Raw genomic sequence first — 18848 nt, 5'->3', positions numbered from 1 at the left:
ATAAACATTCTGTGAACTTTTCCTAATAATCTCTGATGTTTGTCTGAAGGTAACAAAACACAATCTCTTTCCTCCACCTCTGAACTTCTATAAGGGTCTTGCCAAGTTTGCTGCATATGTTTAGCAAATCCTACAGTGTTCTCAAATCAATTTACTTCTGTTCTATGAAGGGAATAAAAATCAGAGTTAAAATGCGAAATATGGAAAGGAGAATACCTAGAATGCAACCTCCAGGAAAATAGATCTTTAAACTTGTAGCCTGATAACTCAAACAGGTCTGAAATTTTTTAAGGCTCTTGAGGAATATAGTTTGAGTGTGTCACTGCTGAATTTCACTGTAAACACGTACTCATTCATTAATTTTTATTGAGAACAAAGATAAAGTGACTAAAATAACTTCCAGTAAGATAAATGGGAGCACTGGGCAAAAATAAGAAACTTGTTTTAGCAATTTTTAGCTGTGTTTTGTAGAGTTCAGTCTGGTTAAATGGATTAAATTTGAAACTTTATTTGTAGAGCTATGGAAGCATTCTTGTACACTGTCCTATCTTGATGTAAATCCTTCACATAAATGTGTATTTTTGCAGTACAGATAGTTACTCTGCATTTGGATAATCTGAAAAGTTATCTTAATTTCTTAATGAATGTTTTGTAGATGTCTCAATTATGTTTTTTTTGCAACATACACGTCTTAGTCCTTACTGCAGAAAAAGTTTGCTACCCTATCTTCACCCCACAAGGAAAGAAGTACAATTTCAGAGTACATGTTTGCTAGGGTTTCCTTGGAAGCTGAGAATGTAACTTAAATTAAGAGAAACATGGAAAATAGTCCTCATCTTAAAACAGATGGTAGTGTTACTTTATCAGAAAGATTGATCCTGCAGTAGGAAATTACCTCTTGGACTTGTAAAGCAGTACTGAATCAATGCTTCTGCATAGTGTTGGGGGTACCATCAGCTGAAAACATTTCTTTGAGTATGTATAACTCTCTTGCAGCTGTCTGGTTAATTACAAGCAGAGCCATAAATAAGCTATTGCATTAAACCTTTTATCAGTTACAGTGTGTTGGGTGCGCTTTTATATGCCAGTAACTGATTAGATGAAGATCTTGAGCTGTTAAAACATGTTCCTCAGCATTTTGAGGTTTACGGTTTGAAAAAGCTACAATGACAGTATTGAATTTCTCTTGTAGGAAATGGCAGCAGTGTCAGCTTTTCTTCAGCCTGGAGCTCCTAGACCATATCCTGCTCATTATATGGAAACAGCAATTCAGACCTATCGAGATATCTGCAAGTATGTTGTTTACTTTCGTACTGATCCAATGAAAGTTGAAAGACCTGGTGGCTTAACTTTCTCCCTCTGCACAGTTATGGTGCCAGGTGACTAAAACATCACAGAATTATGGTAACTCTTTAAAGAGTAAAATACGTTAGTTTATCTAGGATAACGTGGAATAGAATCTATGTCATTCTTAAGAGTGCTTATTAAACTTGTTTATTGGATTTATCTGTTAAGGTATTGGTAGGGGGGTGGCAGCAGGGATGGCTTCTGTGAGAAGACAGTGGGAGCTGCTCCTGTGTTGGACAGAGCCAGTTTTCACCCGGCTCCAAAGTGGGCCTGCTGCTGCCCAAAGCTGACCCTGTCAGCAACGGCTCTGTGATAACGTACCTAAAGGGTAAAAATTACTGCACAGCAGCTGTGAGAGATAAGCGAGAAAATAAGAGAGCCCTGCAGACACCAAGGTCAATGAGGAAGGACAGGGAGGAGGTGCTTTACTGCAGCCTGTGGAAAAGACCATAGGGAAGCAGATTGTCCCTGCGCAGCCTGGGGAGGACCACAGTTGAGCAGGGATCCACACTGCAGCCTGTGGAGTACCCGGTGCCGGAGCAGGAGAGTGTGCCCTGAAGGAAGCTGCAGCCTGTTGAGAGCCTAGGCCAAGACCAGGTTCCTGGCAGGAGCTATGACCCACGGAGAACCCACACTGGAACAGTCTGTTCCTGAAAGACTGTACCCCGTGGAAAGGACCCATACTAGAACAATTACTGAGGAACTGTATCTGTGGGAGGCACTCCACACTGGAGCAGGGGAAGAGTGTGAGGAAAAAGCAGCAGCTGAGATAAAATGTTATGAACTGACCACAACTCCTTTTCACTGTCCCTCTGCCCGTCATGTGGGGAGGAAGAGATAGAAGAGTTCAGAGTGAAGCTAAGCCTGGGAAGAGGGAGTTGTCAAGGGAAGGTGTTCTAGTTTTGTTTTTATAACTATCCTATTATGTTATTAATTGCCAACAAATTAATTTAATCATGACTGTAATTGGTGAATGATCTCCCTGTCCTTATCTCAGCATGTGAGCTTTTTAATCTAACTCTCCTCCCCATCTTGCTGTGGAGGGGGTGTGATAGAGCAGCTTGGTGCCCACTGTGATACACACTGAGGTCAACCTAGCACAGCTTGTTTCAGCTGTTGGACTTCTCATTTATCAGATAATTTAGTTGATTGGATCATTTTAATTGGTATTTTTATAAATACAATACTGTCCTCAAAAATGCTCTCTAGCTTTGACTTTTAAAAAGCTGCTGTTACAGTAGGATAAGACAATATGTCAGTCTGTATGTGGTTGTTTTGCAGGGGATGAACTTTCATATATTTTACTTTAAGAAGGATAAACAGCAGAACATGAGTCTGATGTGGTACAGAGAAAATTCGTCAGTTTTGAGATGAAAAGCTTTCCATGGTCTATTTTGATAAATATTTATTAATACATGTATGTTTTTGCTTTAGGAATATGGTTCTGGCTGAACGTTGTGTGCTGCTTAGTGCTGAAATCTTAAAAAGTCAAAGCAAATATTCAGAGGCAGCTGCTCTTCTGATTCGTTTAACCAGTGAGGTAAATCACTTATTTTCCACTCTTGCTCTCCTCCTATTTGTTTACTTACCCAAGCACTTCTAGGTTACATTCTAATTCTTTGATATTTTCTAGCCAAAGGTAGCAAATGAGTGGGTATAAAGCATAAAGTGAAGAAAACTGTTTACACTGCAAATGAGGAAACTAGTACTGTTATTCTTTTTCTTTCTAGTCAAGTGACTTACTTGACTTCTTTAAATGTGCTAAATATGCATTTGCTATCTTTGGCTTTGTAACTAATTTTCTTTGACTTCTGCTTAACTCTTTTATGGCATACTTTTGGTCTAAGAACTCACAGGTTACAAGTATTAGCATGGCTTGCCAGAGCTGTAGTGGATACTATCCCAGATATAATCAGAAGTTTTCTATAGTTTAAGTAACTAAGACATTACAGTAGCTCAGCTGTTATGAATCATTAGAGAATACTGTGTAAGTGAAAACTAGTTTGAACACTTCTGTAATATTAATTGGTGGAAATTAAGCATGAAATTAGCCTCTAACAGCCCAGAAAGGGTCTTGCTTGAAAAGGAGTGAAAAGAATTTAATACCAGTAATACTATAGCATCTTCTATGTAGCTTGAGAGGAAAATCTGGCAGTTCTGGCTTTATGGCCAGCTGTACCAAATGTGATGCTTGAGACTTTTTCTGGGATGTATTAAGCATGGCATAAATTTGCTTAGTTCTGTAAGGTTCTCTCTCAAGTATCTTTGCAGCTTCATTCTTGCCCTTTCAACTTAAGCTTGCTACCATAACTTATGTAAGTAGTAAAACTTATTTAAGCAAGAAATTTAAATACTATTGGATCTGCACAGTCATTTTACAACTTAAAATTTTATGTAGTATGCTCATGGTGCCTTCTGGCAGTTGCAAGGAAGACCTTCATAGGATACTGTGTAGGTGTTTCAGAGTATATTTGTAGTCCAGACACGTACTCAGGCATCACTGATAGCATGGAGTTCAGTTGTGATAAAATCAAGTAGATTCTGTTCTCATTGGTTAATGTGATATAGTTTTCATAGAATCAGAGAATGGTTAGGGTTGGAAGGGACCTTCAAAGATCATCTAGCCCAACCCCTCTGCAAGGAGCAGGGACATGCCCAACTAGATCAGGTTGCTCAGAGCCTCATCCAACCTGGCCTTGAATGTTTCCAGGGATGGGGCTTCCACCACCTCTCTTGGCAACCTGTTCCAGTGTTCTACAACTCTAATGGTAAAATTTTTTTTTTTGTAATATCTAATCTAAATCTACCTCCCTCTATTTTAAAACCATTACTCCTCGTCCTATCACAACAGGCCCTACTGAACAGTCTTTCCCCATCTTTTTTGTAGGCCCTCTTTAGCTACTGGAGGGCCGTTATCAGGTCTCCCCGGAGCCTCCTCTTCTCCAGGCTGAACAGCCCCAACTCTCTCAGCCTGTCCTCATAGGAAAGGTGCTCCAGCCCTTTTATCATCTTTGTGGCCTTCCTCTGGACCTTCTCCAACTGGTCCATGTCCTTCTTGTGTTGGGGGCTCCAGAACTGGACACAGTACTCCAGGTGGGGTCTCACCAGGGCAGAGTAGAGGGGGAGAATCTCCTCCCTCGACCTGCTGGCCACGCTTCTCTTGATGCAGCCCAGGATGCGGTTGGCCTTCTGGGCCACAAGAGCGCGTTGCTGGCTCATGTTGAGCTTCTCGTTGACCAGCACTCCCAAGTCCTTCTCCTCAGGGCTGCTCTCAATCCATTCCCCGCCCAGCCTGTATTTGTGCCTGGGATTGCCATGACCCAGGTGCAGGACCTTGCACTTGGCCTGGTTGAACTTCATGAGGTTGGCATGGGCCCACCTCTCTAGCCCGTCAAGGTCCCTCTGGATGGCATCCCTCCCTTTTGTCTTGGCATAAGAAAAGAAGGGGTTAATAATAAGAAATTGTACATTATTAAGAAATCACCCTGGGTTTTTTGATACAAATTCACTAAGTTCCACTGCTCCCTCTATTTTTCCTTCATCCTGTTAAAGCTCTTATCTCCTGTTTCTAGTCTTAGTATCTGCAGGGCAGGGAGGGGAAAATGCAACAGAGTGCTTAGAGGTAACACTAAGTGTTAGAAACCATAGCCTCAGTAACTGAAAAAGCAGAAAATATTTCTTTTGTTACTCATACTGAAACAGGTTGATACATGAATTTCTCTACTGGAAAAAAAATACTGATGTGTTTGGTATTGAACGCTATACATAAAACAAAGTGAAAAATACTTTTAGTCTTATTTTCCTTTATATGCACAAATATACATGTAACATATGTATATAAAAGAATCTTCAACTTCACAGCACTGTTACAGCTTACTGTCCTTGTTAGCATTAAAACAAGGCCGTGGTTATCTTTATATTTGTATTCAACTTTGAAGCTAATTCTCCTTTTCTTGCTTTTAAATAGGATTCAGATCTTCGCAGTGCACTTCTGTTGGAGCAGGCAGCCCATTGCTTTATAAACATGAAAAGTCCCATGGTTAGAAAATTTGCATTTCATATGATATTGGCTGGCCATAGGTTTAGTAAAGCAGGCCAGGTAAGTATTATCTTCCTGCGTGGAAAATATGCCAGATATTTGGTGCATACTCTAAAAACAACGTTAAATGTGTCATTAGTCTGGAAAAAATGCTTGGCTTCTGACACTTCTGTATTAATCATAAATAGTCAGCTCTGATCTTCTGAAAATGACTTCTACATTGATCAACGTAGTCTTTGACTTCTGAATTTGAAGTAATACTGAAGATCACTGACTTGAAACTGATGTGTGTTTTAATTTCTAGGTCTCAATTTTACACACAGTGAAATATGAGGCTTTTTATTTGAGTAGAGGTGTATTTTTACTTTTGAGATAAGAGTGAGTTGCAGGAATTAGGGCTTTGTTAAACTCAAAATTTATTAGAATAACAGCAAAATTTAGATATCCTGTTTTTCCTGATGCCTTAACAACATGCTTTTTAATGGATGTGCAGGTGCATGAACAGTTACTACAAGACAAACTAAAACATCTGTTTATGACTACTTAGACTTAAGTAGGAATTAAACCAATACAAATATGTTTTTACTTCCATTCACATTCCTGTGCAGGCAGCTCTAACTGTGCTAACTAAACTCAGAGTTTATTGGACGTAACTTTTGTACTTTATTTCTGCCTCAGTTGTGGGATAGACTCTCTAAAGAAAGTTTGTGCTTGATTCCTGCTGAAGTTGGCCACCAGAGTTCAGTTGTTGGGCTGACACTGGATACAGTCAGTTTCAGTTTACTGATAAGCTGCAAACCTCTGATTAGAAATAAATTTATATTGCAAATTAGTAGTACAGGAGAACCCAAGCATCAGGCTTCTGTTTGAAACGAAGCCCTGTGATCTTGTGGGTGGATGTTCTCCCACCCCATACAATCTTGTTTTTATCATGCTGGTAAGAACCAAAGAAAACATTGTATTCTTGGTTTCTGTATTTAAAATCACAGATGTGAAGAATAGGGGGAGTATTCCTGTGCCCCCCACCTTTGGTTTTCTTCATGCAGTAGTTGCCCTGTCTGTTATTATGACAGTACAGTACTGACAGGGAGCTATTGATCAGAGTGGTGTTTTTTATTTATTCTTTTATATCTCACTCCTTTGTCTGGAAACGTGCATGCATTTTGTAAAGCTGTGACTTTGTCTTCATGTAACAGCTCTCTTGTTGATCCTTTAGAAGCATTAAAATATTAAATGCTACTGAAGAGGAGTCAGCCAGGCTGTTCAACTGTGTACTGTAATACTGTATTTTAAAGTGTCTGTAATACCTGCTGATGTTAAGGATTTATTGCTTGTACTCTGTTGTCATCGCCATACCAGTTTGAACATATTTCAGATTTTCCCCATTAGTGCTGTAAATAAGGGAATGCTGTTCCCTTTTGTTAAAAGCTGAGACTTGCCTGTACAGTGAATGCCTATGCATATGTTAAGTACCTAAACTTGAATGCCCAGGTCCTGATGCATGTACAGGAAAGGAACTATGGAGCTGATTGGGAGCAGGGCATCTGTCTCCCAATGGCTGATGCAATCAGTAATTTTGTCTTGTATGTACTGTGGGACTGTGGTTGGTTTGCTTTGAGTGGATTTTGTCCCAGGTGTGTCTACTGAACGACAATTGACTGGAAGTGTCACACTGGAAGTTCAGTTGCGAAAGGGAAATGAAATGTGTTAAATCCAGCTTATGTTCTGGAGCTTTGCCGTAGAGCTCTGTAGACTTTAGCAGTCAGTCCTAATGCAACACAAAACGCTCTTTTAAAAGTAGTCTTCTCTTGTTACTTACTTTTTTTAACCTACTGCCTGCTACACTAGTCTTTGAAAACATGAACTTAATCTGCAGGCTAGGTTCCGTACTGTAGGAACCAATACTTCTATGCTTAAATTAATGTTGACCAGATGCTATGAGGTATAGTTCTGCAAACATTATGCTTGGCATAGTGGGGGTGGTGGTAAAAACTTAAGTAACTTTTCTGACTTACTGTTCAATCTTCCTAATATTACAGTTACAATAAGTGTTTAATGGGATTGTTTGAGAAATAATCTTGTTTGGTTTTTCTTGCAGAAAAAACACGCCTTACGTTGCTACTGTCAAGCCATGCAGGTTTACAAAGGGAAAGGCTGGTCTCTTGCAGAAGACCATATTAACTTCACTATTGGTCGCCAGTCCTTTACACTTTGTCAGCTTGACAATGCTGTGTCTGCCTTCAGGCATATTTTGATCAATGATAGTAAACAACCTCCAGCTCAGCAAGGAGCTTTTTTAAGAGAATATCTTTATGTTTATAAGGTAAATAACTTTTCATTGTCTTTATTCTGTGAGTGATCAGTAACTTTATTACCGGTAATTTTCTGTTAGGTCATTAAATTATTTTCTGTCATAACTACTTTGTTCCAGGGATGTTTTTTTATCTAGTTGATGTGTTCATTTTTTATTTTGGGCTTCAAAAAAACCAAATATACTGCATCTCGTGTGTAGTAAGTGTACTTCCACTGATGGGTATTAGTGTGACTCTTTGTGTGTGTTTTATTACAGTAAAATAAACTCATCCTTTTGAGAGTCAATGCTGAATTGTAGCGTGTGATAGTTCAGTTTCTTTTAGGGGAAGTGGATTTGTTTTGATCAATTTATAATGACTTCTGAGGATTTTGATAACTGTTTAATGAAGACTAGGTAGCTGTCAGCTTTTCTGCTACTGTGAAGTGCTTCCTATCCATGTTGTAGTGAGTTTTATTCTTTAATATGGATTTTTATAATGAAGTGACTCATTGAGTTAACTTTTTCTGAGTGATTCTGGTTTGTAGTATACCATGTACATTGTAGGGTGTTTAGTGCTGATATCACCACACAACTTGCAGCCATGTAATTACTTACTGTCTTTAAACAGAATTTCTGTGGTATTTGCTAAGTTATGGTAGACCTTACTTAGACTGATGTTTGAGTCCATGGCTCAGCTGTGGTGAGAATCTTGTGTAATGGTGGTGGTGCAGTGAATGTATTTTATCAGATTCTGAGTTAAAGTCTCAAGCTTTGCGTCAAATAAAGCTTGTAACAGTGATGCAGCCACAGTAGTGATTAGAGTGCTGGATTACAATCGTTATTCCTTTTTTTCATAAAGATTTCATGAACTTCAAACTCTGAAGTAGTATTCTTTTCTTCAGTAAGAGTATCAAAGCAGGAGAAACTATCAAAACAGTTAATTGAAATGATTCATTCCATCTTAAAAATACTACCTGTTCAAACATGGAGTGCTTATAACTTGGCTTCTTTGTCTGTCATTCAGTCATTGGTAATGAACAGCATGGACTTCATGTGTTTGCATAATGACGTAACGCTGTTTTCCTCCTTTTCTCCAGAGTGTAACTCAACTATCACCTGATGGTCCCTTGCCACAGCTTCCTTTACCGTATATTAATAGCTCAGCAACCCGTGTTTTCTTTGGGCATGATCGAAGGCCAGCAGAAGGTTAGAAAATTTTATGTAAACAGATTGAAGTCCCTTATTTATGGAACCAGAATATATGTAAGAGTTGATTTCATTTAAAAAAATCTATCATTATGTAAAACTAATGTGACAGAGTAACTTCTTAAATCAGATTTCAAAAGAAAAGCTTAAGCTTAGTATTTACTCGCTAGCTGTTTTCAGACTTCCTGTGTAAATGTGAAATCTGCGTTTGTGGATGTGCTGACTTTCACTGCGTTTTATAGCTGGGAAGCTTTAATGCAAGTCTGTAACAAACTTCATGAAAGGGATTATTAATACTTTAGCAAATGATAGACGCTAGTGCGATGCTAGTAATTAGCTTTACAGTTAACTTTCGCTTGGATGAAATGTTTGAGATACTGTGATTCCTGAACGTAAAATAAGCTGAGTGGGAATTCTTATATAAACTATGGCTGTACTGTGGGACTAGTCTCTCATAAAGTTAAAATAATCTGTAAGCTGAGTATACCATCTAGCATGCTAAAATCCTGGAATTCCACAATTTGCAAATAGAAGTATACTCAAATTATCCTCAGCATTGTCTTCCATGTTTGTATTTCAAAGTGTCTTGCAATTCACTGACTTAAATCAATTGTAATATAAAAATGATGGTGACCGAAAACTTAACATACTTTAACAATACTTGCCAAATTGCCAGTGTAGCTCTCTTTGTTGCAGCTGTTGCATGCCACTGTTATATTCTAAGATTGCCTTACTCATCCTAGGTGAAAAGCAGGCAGCTACGCATGTAAGTCTGGATCAGGAGTACGACTCTGAATCATCACAACAGTGGAAGGAACTTGAGGAGCAGGTTGTTTCTGCGGTAAATAAAGGAATAATACCTTCAAACTTTCAGCCAACACAGTTCTGTTTAAATCGCTACTCGGATAACTCCAAATTTCCACTTGCTGTGATAGAAGGTAAAGTTAAGATTTACATACTTCAGAAAAAAAGTGAGTTAGATAAGTTTGTACAATATTTCGTGTGTTACTGTAGATTTAAACCAATGTTCTTGTGCAAGATGTTTATACAAGAATGCTTTGAGTTAGATGAGCCTTTAAATTGTGATGGGGATAGCCTGTTATCATTATTTTCTTGCACTTTAATAGAACCAATAACTGTAGAAGTGTCCTTCCGAAACCCACTGAAAGTTCCACTTCTTCTGACTGACCTTTCATTGCTGTGGAAGTTTCAACCTAAAGACTTCAGTGCAAAGCGTGATGCAGAAACGAAGGAGCTGGTAAGGAAAGCTTCATCCTTTTTCAACCAAAACCAAACAGCTACAGTTAGGAAGTATGTATTAACTTAAGTCTTCAGAATTCTGTAGTATGAAAACAACTGGTATAAGTGCAAATTTAAAAAAAAAAAAAAAAAAAAAAGCCCAAAAAAAGTAGCAGCTACTGTGCTGGTATGAGATAGGAAAATCTTGGTGTCTTGATTAGAAGAAAAATTTATTGTATTAAAAATCAATGTTTTGAATACTTTTAGATGAACTAATTACTACTGTTTAATTTAACACTTCAACTAATACTGCCAAAACTTCCCTCTGAAGAATTGTTTTCACTGTAATATGTTTAAGGCTTTAATATGTTCTAATACTGGATATTACAGTAAATTCCTTAATTTAATTTAATTTCCTGGCCAAAAGCATTTGGAACATAGTGGTCTCTAAGATGCTGTAAGTGTTTTCAAGAGTTAGAAACATGGTTTTGTGTAAATAAGTAGCAAGATTTACCCTACGCTTCTGATCTGAACTGCTACTTTAATGATATGATACATACTTCTGTATCAGTGAAACAGGGAATGTTTCCAATTTGTAGTGATAAATCTTGATTTTTTTTTTTTTTTTTTTTTTTCCACTTAAGTAAATGTCTACTGAGCTGTCTAGCTGCTGCTTTAATTCCAAAAGCCTGAGAAGCTGGGCATACAGCATTTGCTGGTCCTAACTGTCTGCACTTTGACAGTTGTGTGTTTTTTTGTTTTTTGTTTTGTTTTGTTTTTTTTTTAACTTGAACACTTCAGAAAAGTTGTGGAAAGTCATATTCATAGCCCTTTTTCTGCCTAGAGGTAATCATATGTGAAAAGCTGTTTCTTCTTTTCAGGGAACATGTGGTGATGATATGATAGGAACTGAAGCAATAGCAGAATTTTTAATTAATAGCGAGGAGACAAAAGTGGTGAGTACTATAGTTTAAAAATGGTCTTTTCAGGGTTGAGTAGTTCAGACATGTTATGATCTGAATTTAATGCTAAATGTACAGAAGACATTACTGATATATGAAGTACTGGAACTTCTGAGTCTCATCATTGTATATAAATATCTGAAGGGAGGATGTGACAGGACCAGAGGCAGTGGGCAGAAGCTGAAACACAGGAGGCTCTTTTTTTTTTTTTTTTTTTTTTTTTTTTAACTAGGATGGTGACTGGGGACAGACTGCCCAGAGAAATTGTAGAGTCTCCATTCTTGGAGATATTAAAAGTTGTTTGGACATAGTCCTGGGCAGCTGGCTCTAGGTGGCCCTACTTGAGCAGGCGAGTTGGACAAGGTGACCTCCAGAGGTCCTTTCCAACTTGAACCATTCTGAGATTCTGCCTCTGTTAAAGTTCATTTTTGTTACAGTTTAGGATTCTTTCCTAATGTAATGAGCATCTCTTAGCTGTGGACTGGTTGGTAAATTCTGTGTGTATGAAATTTTGAATCCAGTAAATGACCTGTAGTTATTGTATGCAATTACGTCAGACACAACTAAAGTGTAGCTGTGAATGTCTTTAGCAATTGGACATTTAAATATAATAATACCTTTTTCTAGTAGCAACAACAACAAAAATTTAACATATCTCCACAGGCAAGACTAAAGCTCTTTCCCCATCAAACAGGGGAGCTACATATTCTGGGAGTCATTTATAATCTTGGCACTGTGCAGGGTGCTGTGACATTAGATGGGATAGATCCTTCTATTGGATTACAGACAGGTAAGTGTATTATTCTCTTAAGCTGTGTAGGGGGAGACCTGGCTTCTTAGAGCAGAACTAAATTCTGATGTTTAACTTTTTACTATCGTGATGCAAGGCCTTCCGTCAGGCGAGGATGTAGAAACAAGGGAAACAACTGGAACAAGAAAAGAGTTATTTGACACCTGTAGGAATACCGTGAGACAGGAAGCAACCTCTGCCAAACCCATACTTAGGTTCCTTTTAAACATGTGGAAATTCTGAAACCATTTTAAAAAAAAATCAAAATTTAAATATTCCATGTATGCAATGTTGAATCTATAACAACTTTCATTGACTCTTTTGCCATTCATTTTTCTTTTGGCTCTTTTAGCTTTGTTAGCTTTCAACTTTTGTCTAAATGTTGCACTGAAGTTCTTTGCATAGCTGCTCAAATTTAAATTTGACTAATAGAATTTTTTTTTTAGCATCTAGACTTAAGTTTGGTTCTCTTACCATTTATATGTTAATATGCAATTAATAATCCTTTATATTATCTGATCTGTTTTGTTGAGTCATTCATCTGAAACTGCCCCTCACAGGGAGAATTAAGTTGTTTGAGAAAATCAGAATTAAAGCACATGTTTGAAGGTGCGTAAAATAAATAATAAAATTTGGCTAGCTGTCTACAAATTGGAAACCTTTGGAATAAAAAACATTTAGGAGGTTGTGGCCTGTCTTTGAAGAAAATAAAAATGTTTTGGGTGACTTTTTTTGTTCTAGCTTGGCGGAAATTGGGAAAGGAAATAAATACATCACCTTCATGCTCTGCACTGCCCCCAGCCCCTCTTGTAGTCAAACTATTAAAGGGCAGAGTAAGTCCACAACAATACATAACTGGCTATATAAACTTGCAACAGCAATGTGTTATGTGTGAAAGTGGACTGTGAATAGTTCTTTGTCAGTGATGCTGCTTAAACAATGAACACTGTATGTGCCCAATAACAGGAAAATCAAACTGATTTTTGAGTTTGAGTAGGGAGCTTTGCATCACCTCTCAGAAAAAAGTTAAGAATTACTGTAAAAAGTGATGAGGTTTTTTATTTAAATTGTTTCAGGCAAGTTTGTCTCCAATGGGTTATCTGTACGAGGACGACAAGATTTAGAAATCCAAGGGCCTCGACTTAATAACACAAAAGAGGAAAAAACATCTATTAAGTACGGACCTGATCGACGTTTAGATCCTATTATTATAGAGGAAATGCCTTTGTTGGAGGTATGTGACTACTTTCTTTTGGCAGTTTTGAGCGAATAGCTGAATCCAGAGCTTATAAATGTAATTCTAACAATGAAGTCTTAGACTTTGTTAATGCCCGAATCTTGCCAGTTAATTTCTGACCTGTCAGTGCTGAATTTGGTGGGTGTGGTTTTTTCAAGTGAAACTTGAGGCCTCCATATTAATAGCCTTCTGAAATTGTTACATTGTCTTTAGAATTTTAGTTGGCAACAGGTTTTGTAGCCTCATTTCAAGGTGAGGAGGAACAGATAAAGCAGCTTTTTTCCATTTGCTTGCAGTTCATCTAGAATAGTTCTTCAAGTTGGTTAATTAAAACACAGTGATTTTCCTTGCTAGGGTTATTAACCAGTTAGGCAGACCATTTTAATTGCAACACTCCATAGAATAGTTCAGTTGGAAGGGACCAACAGCAATCATGTAGTCCAACAGCTTGACCAATTCAGGGCTGACCAAAAGTTAAAGCATGTTAAGGGCGTTGTCCAAATGTTTCTTAAACACTGGAGCATCAAACACTTTTCTAGGAAGCGTATTCCAGTGTCTGACCACTCTTTCGGTAAAGAAATACTTCCTAACGTACAGTCCAAACCTCCCCTGGCACAGCTTTGAACCATTCCCATGTGTCCTGTCATTGGATACCAGAAGAATAGATCAGCACCTCCCTCTCCACTTTGTGTCCTCAGGAAGCTGTAGAGAGCAATATAGTTTAAATATGTTGGTTGTTGTTTTCATGCTCATTTGTAACTTGACTCAATGTTCAGGTTTTTCTTTTCTCCTGTTCTCTTCTATACAGGTATTCTTTATAAATTTTCCTACAGGGCTTCTCTGTGGAGAAATCAGAAAAGCATACGTAGAATTTGTGAATGTAAGCAAATGTCCTCTTACTGCACTGAAGGTTGTGTCCAAGCATCCAGAATTTTTTACTTTTGGTGGAAATACTGCTGTTCTAACACCACTAAGTCCTTCAGCTTCTGAAAACTGTAGTGCTTACAAGACTGTTGTGACAGATCCTACCTCTGTGCGTACAGCACTGCTATCTTCAGCTTCTTCTGTAGACTTTGGGGTTGGCACAGGAGGTCAGCCTGAAGTAATACACGTTCCACTTCCTGATGCTGTTCTTCTTCCTGGGGCTTCAGTGCAGCTGCCAATGTGGTTACGGGGACCAGATGAAGAAGGTGTTCATGAAATTAACTTTTTGTTTTACTATGAAAGTATTAAAAGACACTCAAAAATGTGGTAAGTTTTATTTATTTTTTTGTCATACTTATTAGATACATCATAAAGATTGTAAGCATAAATGCAAATCTTACTGAATTTTCTCAGTTATTGTGATGATGTGAAAGTGGCCTTTTATCTGCTATGCTAAGCAATTTTTTTCTACTACATGGTCTAATTTCCATGTGAAATTACATAGCCTATACTGCTTCCATCACAGTGGCAATTATAAAAATTTAATTTAATAGGAGAAGGATTAATGGCATGCTGTTAACACAAACTCTGTTCTTACTTAGTTTCTCTGGAAGCACAGCTTTCTGAGGCGTAGGGGAAAAAGTTTGTTTATGCATGTTGTAAAACAAAATCTTGTCTACTTTGAACAGAAGATTTTATTCTTGGTTAAACTGTGGTTAGTAATTGTATTATGATTAAAGTTATTATTTTTAGAGGGGTTAAATACCAAGTTTGACTTGCATGCTGTTGTGTAGTTCCTTTTTGGACTATCTTGAGACAGTGGACAGTCAGGTTTGACAGCACAAGCTAACTAATAGTGCTTTCTTTGAACTTTACTTGAAAGGTAGCAACTTGAATTCTTGTGTGGCTTATTCCCAAGTCCCACCCATGTCCCCCGCTAAGAAGACTCAGGAGATAGTTGTGTGGGGGTTTTTTTTGTTTTTTGTTTCTTTTTTTTTTTGGGGGGGGGGGGTGGTTTTTTTTTTTTTTTGAGAAACCCATTCCTCAAAGATTCTGAGGTGAATAGGCCTTTGTTCAGAACGTGAAGAGATCAGCCTTCAGAAAGCATTAGTATAGCAATCTAGTAGACAGCCAAATTAAAAAATGAAGGCTGGCTTTTTTTACTCCTCTCTTTCACTCTTCTGCAAATACTGTTCTTACACTGCTACCTTACAGCTATTAGAGCTCATAGCTAGAGCTGAGAAAAAAGTTGCAACAGACTTTATCTAGATTTAGTTAGGTAAATTTACTATGGAGCTGTATGTGCTGGATTTATTCTTCTGGAGAATGTGTCTCTGCCCACCTTAAGAAGCAGTGCAGACTAGGAGGAGTAGATCTATAATCAGGACTGGGGACCTGGTGGTGTGATTTAACCCCACACAGCTGCTTATTCACTCCCTCCTGGCAGGATGGGGGAGAGAATCAGAAGGGTAAAAGTGAGAAAACTTGTGGGTTGAGATCAAGACAGTTTAATATGTACAGCAAAACCAGTACGTACAAGCAAAGCAAACCAAGGCATTCATTCACTACTTCTCATCAGCAAGCAGGAGTTGAGCCGTCTCTAGGAAAGCAAGGCTCTGTCATGTTTAATGGTTACTTGGGAAGACAAAAAAAACCCAGCAGAACTTCCTCCTTCTTCCCTCTAGCAGTGGGAGAGTATGGCAAGGAGAAAAGGCCTTAACTCTGTAAGCACTACTTGGCAATAACAAAAACATACCTATATTATCACCACTATTTCCAGCACAAATCCAAAACACAGCCCCTTAACCGCTACTGTGAAGAGAACTAAGTCTATTGCAGCCAAAACCAGCACACCTGGTCTCTATTCTATATGTATTCATGATGATGGTGCGGAGCAGGGCTACTTCATGAGCTATAGTCACAGGAACTGAATGTCTGCTTGTGGCTGGAGCTTGTTTTCCAGGCTAGTTCAGAGAAAAAAACCAAGGCCATGTGCTGTGAGAGTACTCAGTAATATAAAACAAAACTAGGGTATTGAAGATGGTTGAGAGAGTGGATCAGTGACATATTCTTCAAATCAAACTAATAGTTGTGCAAATACACTCTTTGCTTAGTTTTTTTTTCTGTAGCTTCTGAAATGCCAAAGTTAACTTTTCATTTGGTTTTAAGCTAGTCTGTAGGAATAGGGAATTTGTCCCCTGAAAATGTAGTTATTTTTTTCTTTCTTTTTTTTTTTTTTTTTTTAAGAACAGAACTTCTTTATCCATTGAGTTCATAGTATTCAGAAAGTGAAGTGTTTCAGAGATCAAAGATAGTTGTTTGGGGAATATACTTGTTCCCAGCTGTATGGAGGTTTCCACGGGAGCTTAAGTGATGTGATCTTGTTTAACAGTAGTCTTTGTAGACTGAGCATAGCTTTTAAATGAAAAAAAAAACAAAAACAAACCTTCATTTTTACCACTCGAAAGCTGTACAGGCATCTGTGTATCTGTTGGAAGATTAACTGCAAAACTGTTAAGTTTTTTTCTGTCAATTGTGACACGTGAAGTAGAGTTTAGGAAACCACTGATTTCCTCTCCCAAACCAAGTATCACATGATGTTTCAGCATATTTAGTAGGTAATGCATATCAACTTTGTACATGCCTCTAGTGTTTCCAAGTGGACGTTACAGTAACACAAAGTTTCTATATGGGAAAAGCTCGTGTTCCAAGAATGAAGTTTACTCCTCATTAGAAAAATGGGAGGATAGCTTTTACAAAGGGCTTGCTGGCTTGGAGGTGGAGCCTGTCTAGAAACAGGCAGAGCGGTGATGGTTCTGGAGGTAAAATTTCAACATTCTCAGTTCAGGGGAATTTGGTGAATGTACTGGTATTATATCTAAATGCTTTTTAGTAAATGTTTATGTAGGAGATGTGACTAACTAGTGGGACTTTTATAGTTTATTTGCTGAAAAACTGTATTTTCCAAAGCAAGTGATGGCATTAAATAGCTTAATGACATCCCTGTGCCAATACATGCCTGTTTACTTTCACTGAGCCAGTAGTCATACAGCAGAAATATTTCTAATTTATTGTTAATCATGGTAACGTATGAACCTCCTTGTCCAGTATTTCAAACTGACTGAGAGACTGTGTGTTTGAACAGCACCTACCCATGAAGCATGATTGTTAAAAATAATATTGTTTTGATAGAGAGCTAAAAAGAATAGTGTCTCATGGGTGGTTGAAAGGAATACATTGTCTAATAACCTTAGTATTGATGGCAAACATAAAAGCTAAACAAGTTCTGAACAGCAGTCCTGGTTGTTCAGAATGTCTTTTTCTCTTTTTTTTTTTTTTTTTTTTTTCTTTTTTCTTCTCCTCCTTCCCAGTCATAGAGTATTAAGGCACACTGCAGTTATTTGTACTAGCCGGTCTCTGCATATTCGAGCTACTGTCTGCAGAAGTAATGCACTTGAAGATGAAGAAGGCAGAGGGGACAATATGTTGGTATTTGTGGATGTAGAAAATATCAATACTGTAAGTTTTTATTATTAATAATAATATAATAATACTATTTTAAGCTCAGCAGATGTGTAAGTGACACGAGTAGAACCAAGATTTAAGTAAAAGATTCTTTTACAACTACTTTGAAAACACTAAAGTAAACCTTGCATAGTGATCATTCCAGTTACTGTTAGAAAGAGGGTACTAACATTAAATTATATCTCAAGTCTCTGGAAATCTGCTACGACTATCTCTATCTTAAGCAGATTCCAGTACTATAGTTCAGAGTCTTTTTTCTTTTAGGAAAATTTATTTCAAATTCATGAATATTCTTGATCACAACTTTCAAGATAGTTCTGAGTGAGACAACCTGTGCCCCCTGCAACCTGTCAGTGAAAACACTGGTAGAATTAGTGGTAATGTGCAGTCAAAATTTAAGCTCCAACTTGAAGGAAGCTTCTGTGTTTACATTTATTACCAAACTCTAAAAGACATTTTTGTACATAGAGTCCAAATACAGATACTGACTCTTGTGACTTAGGAAAACAGATGAAAATATTTCAGTTTTTCATATCACACTAATTTAAATTTACTCATTTTTTTGGTGAAGCTGCTCCCATTTTTTCAACCACAAAGCAAGGTAATTTAATCCTCTGTTTATATAATTCCTAGACACTTAGCTGGTAGTGGAATCGCTGAGCTGATTTGTCATTTTGTTTTAAAGGTGTGTACACTCTGTTTTTAATTCAGCTACTAAAGTTAATATTGCTGACTCCTCCTTTGAGGAGGAAGGAGTGTTTTATAAAGTACTTACCAAGTTAACAGATAACATTGTGTGAGACTTACTTTTCCACTACCACCTCACTCTTTAAAAGAAAGGAAACCAGCCCCCCAACTACTTTTCATTGTCTATATGTGTAAAAAGAAAAAGTTCTTCAATTTATGAGATTTATCACCTAGCAATATTTCAAAAATAAATTTAGAAACTAAGTGGCCTTATGGATGGTGTTCTGCATTGGAGTTAAAACCCTAGGTTTTATTATAGTCATCTTAATCTAAAATATTAGCTTGTGGGTATTTTTCTGGGGGTTCTTTGTTTCCTCTTTGTGTGGCTTTGTTTACTGGAATTGGAAGTTGCTGTGAGTTGTTGTTTGATGTTTCAGTGGGTCTTACTCTCTTCTTGTCTCTCCTTAGTGCTGTATTACGGATGGTGTGAATAACTTAATTTAAGATTCTAACAGTGCCACCTTGCAACGAACACCTACTATGCGATGTAGAACATCACAATTGTGACTGGTCTTATCTGATGTAATTTTTGTTTCTTC

The 18848-nt window shown here is 37.6% G+C and overlaps 1 protein-coding gene across 4 annotated transcripts in view; it reads left to right on the top strand.

Annotated features, from left to right (window-relative positions):
- The window catches only part of TRAPPC8 (trafficking protein particle complex subunit 8), a 57050-nt gene that overhangs the window by 20926 nt on the left and 17276 nt on the right, over window positions 1-18848 (top strand). For all 4 annotated transcript variants that reach the window (XM_086740766.1, XM_086740765.1, XM_086740764.1 and 1 more), the window contains 12 exons: window positions 1193-1293; window positions 2782-2887; window positions 5315-5446; window positions 7485-7709; window positions 8777-8885; window positions 9629-9823; window positions 10013-10143; window positions 11006-11080; window positions 11750-11876; window positions 12953-13110; window positions 13922-14364; window positions 17409-17556. In XM_086740766.1, the coding sequence (XP_086596892.1) occupies window positions 1193-1293; window positions 2782-2887; window positions 5315-5446; window positions 7485-7709; window positions 8777-8885; window positions 9629-9823; window positions 10013-10143; window positions 11006-11080; window positions 11750-11876; window positions 12953-13110; window positions 13922-14364; window positions 17409-17556 (1950 nt within the window). The remainder of the gene's footprint in view (window positions 1-1192; window positions 1294-2781; window positions 2888-5314; window positions 5447-7484; window positions 7710-8776; window positions 8886-9628; window positions 9824-10012; window positions 10144-11005; window positions 11081-11749; window positions 11877-12952; window positions 13111-13921; window positions 14365-17408; window positions 17557-18848) is intronic.

Source organism: Chlamydotis macqueenii, chromosome 2 (assembly GCF_036417535.1).
Source record: "Chlamydotis macqueenii isolate bChlMac1 chromosome 2, bChlMac1.mat, whole genome shotgun sequence".
In the NCBI taxonomy this organism is placed as follows: Eukaryota; Metazoa; Chordata; class Aves; order Otidiformes; family Otididae; genus Chlamydotis; species Chlamydotis macqueenii.
This window is presented reverse-complemented; position numbering and strand designations above follow the sequence as displayed.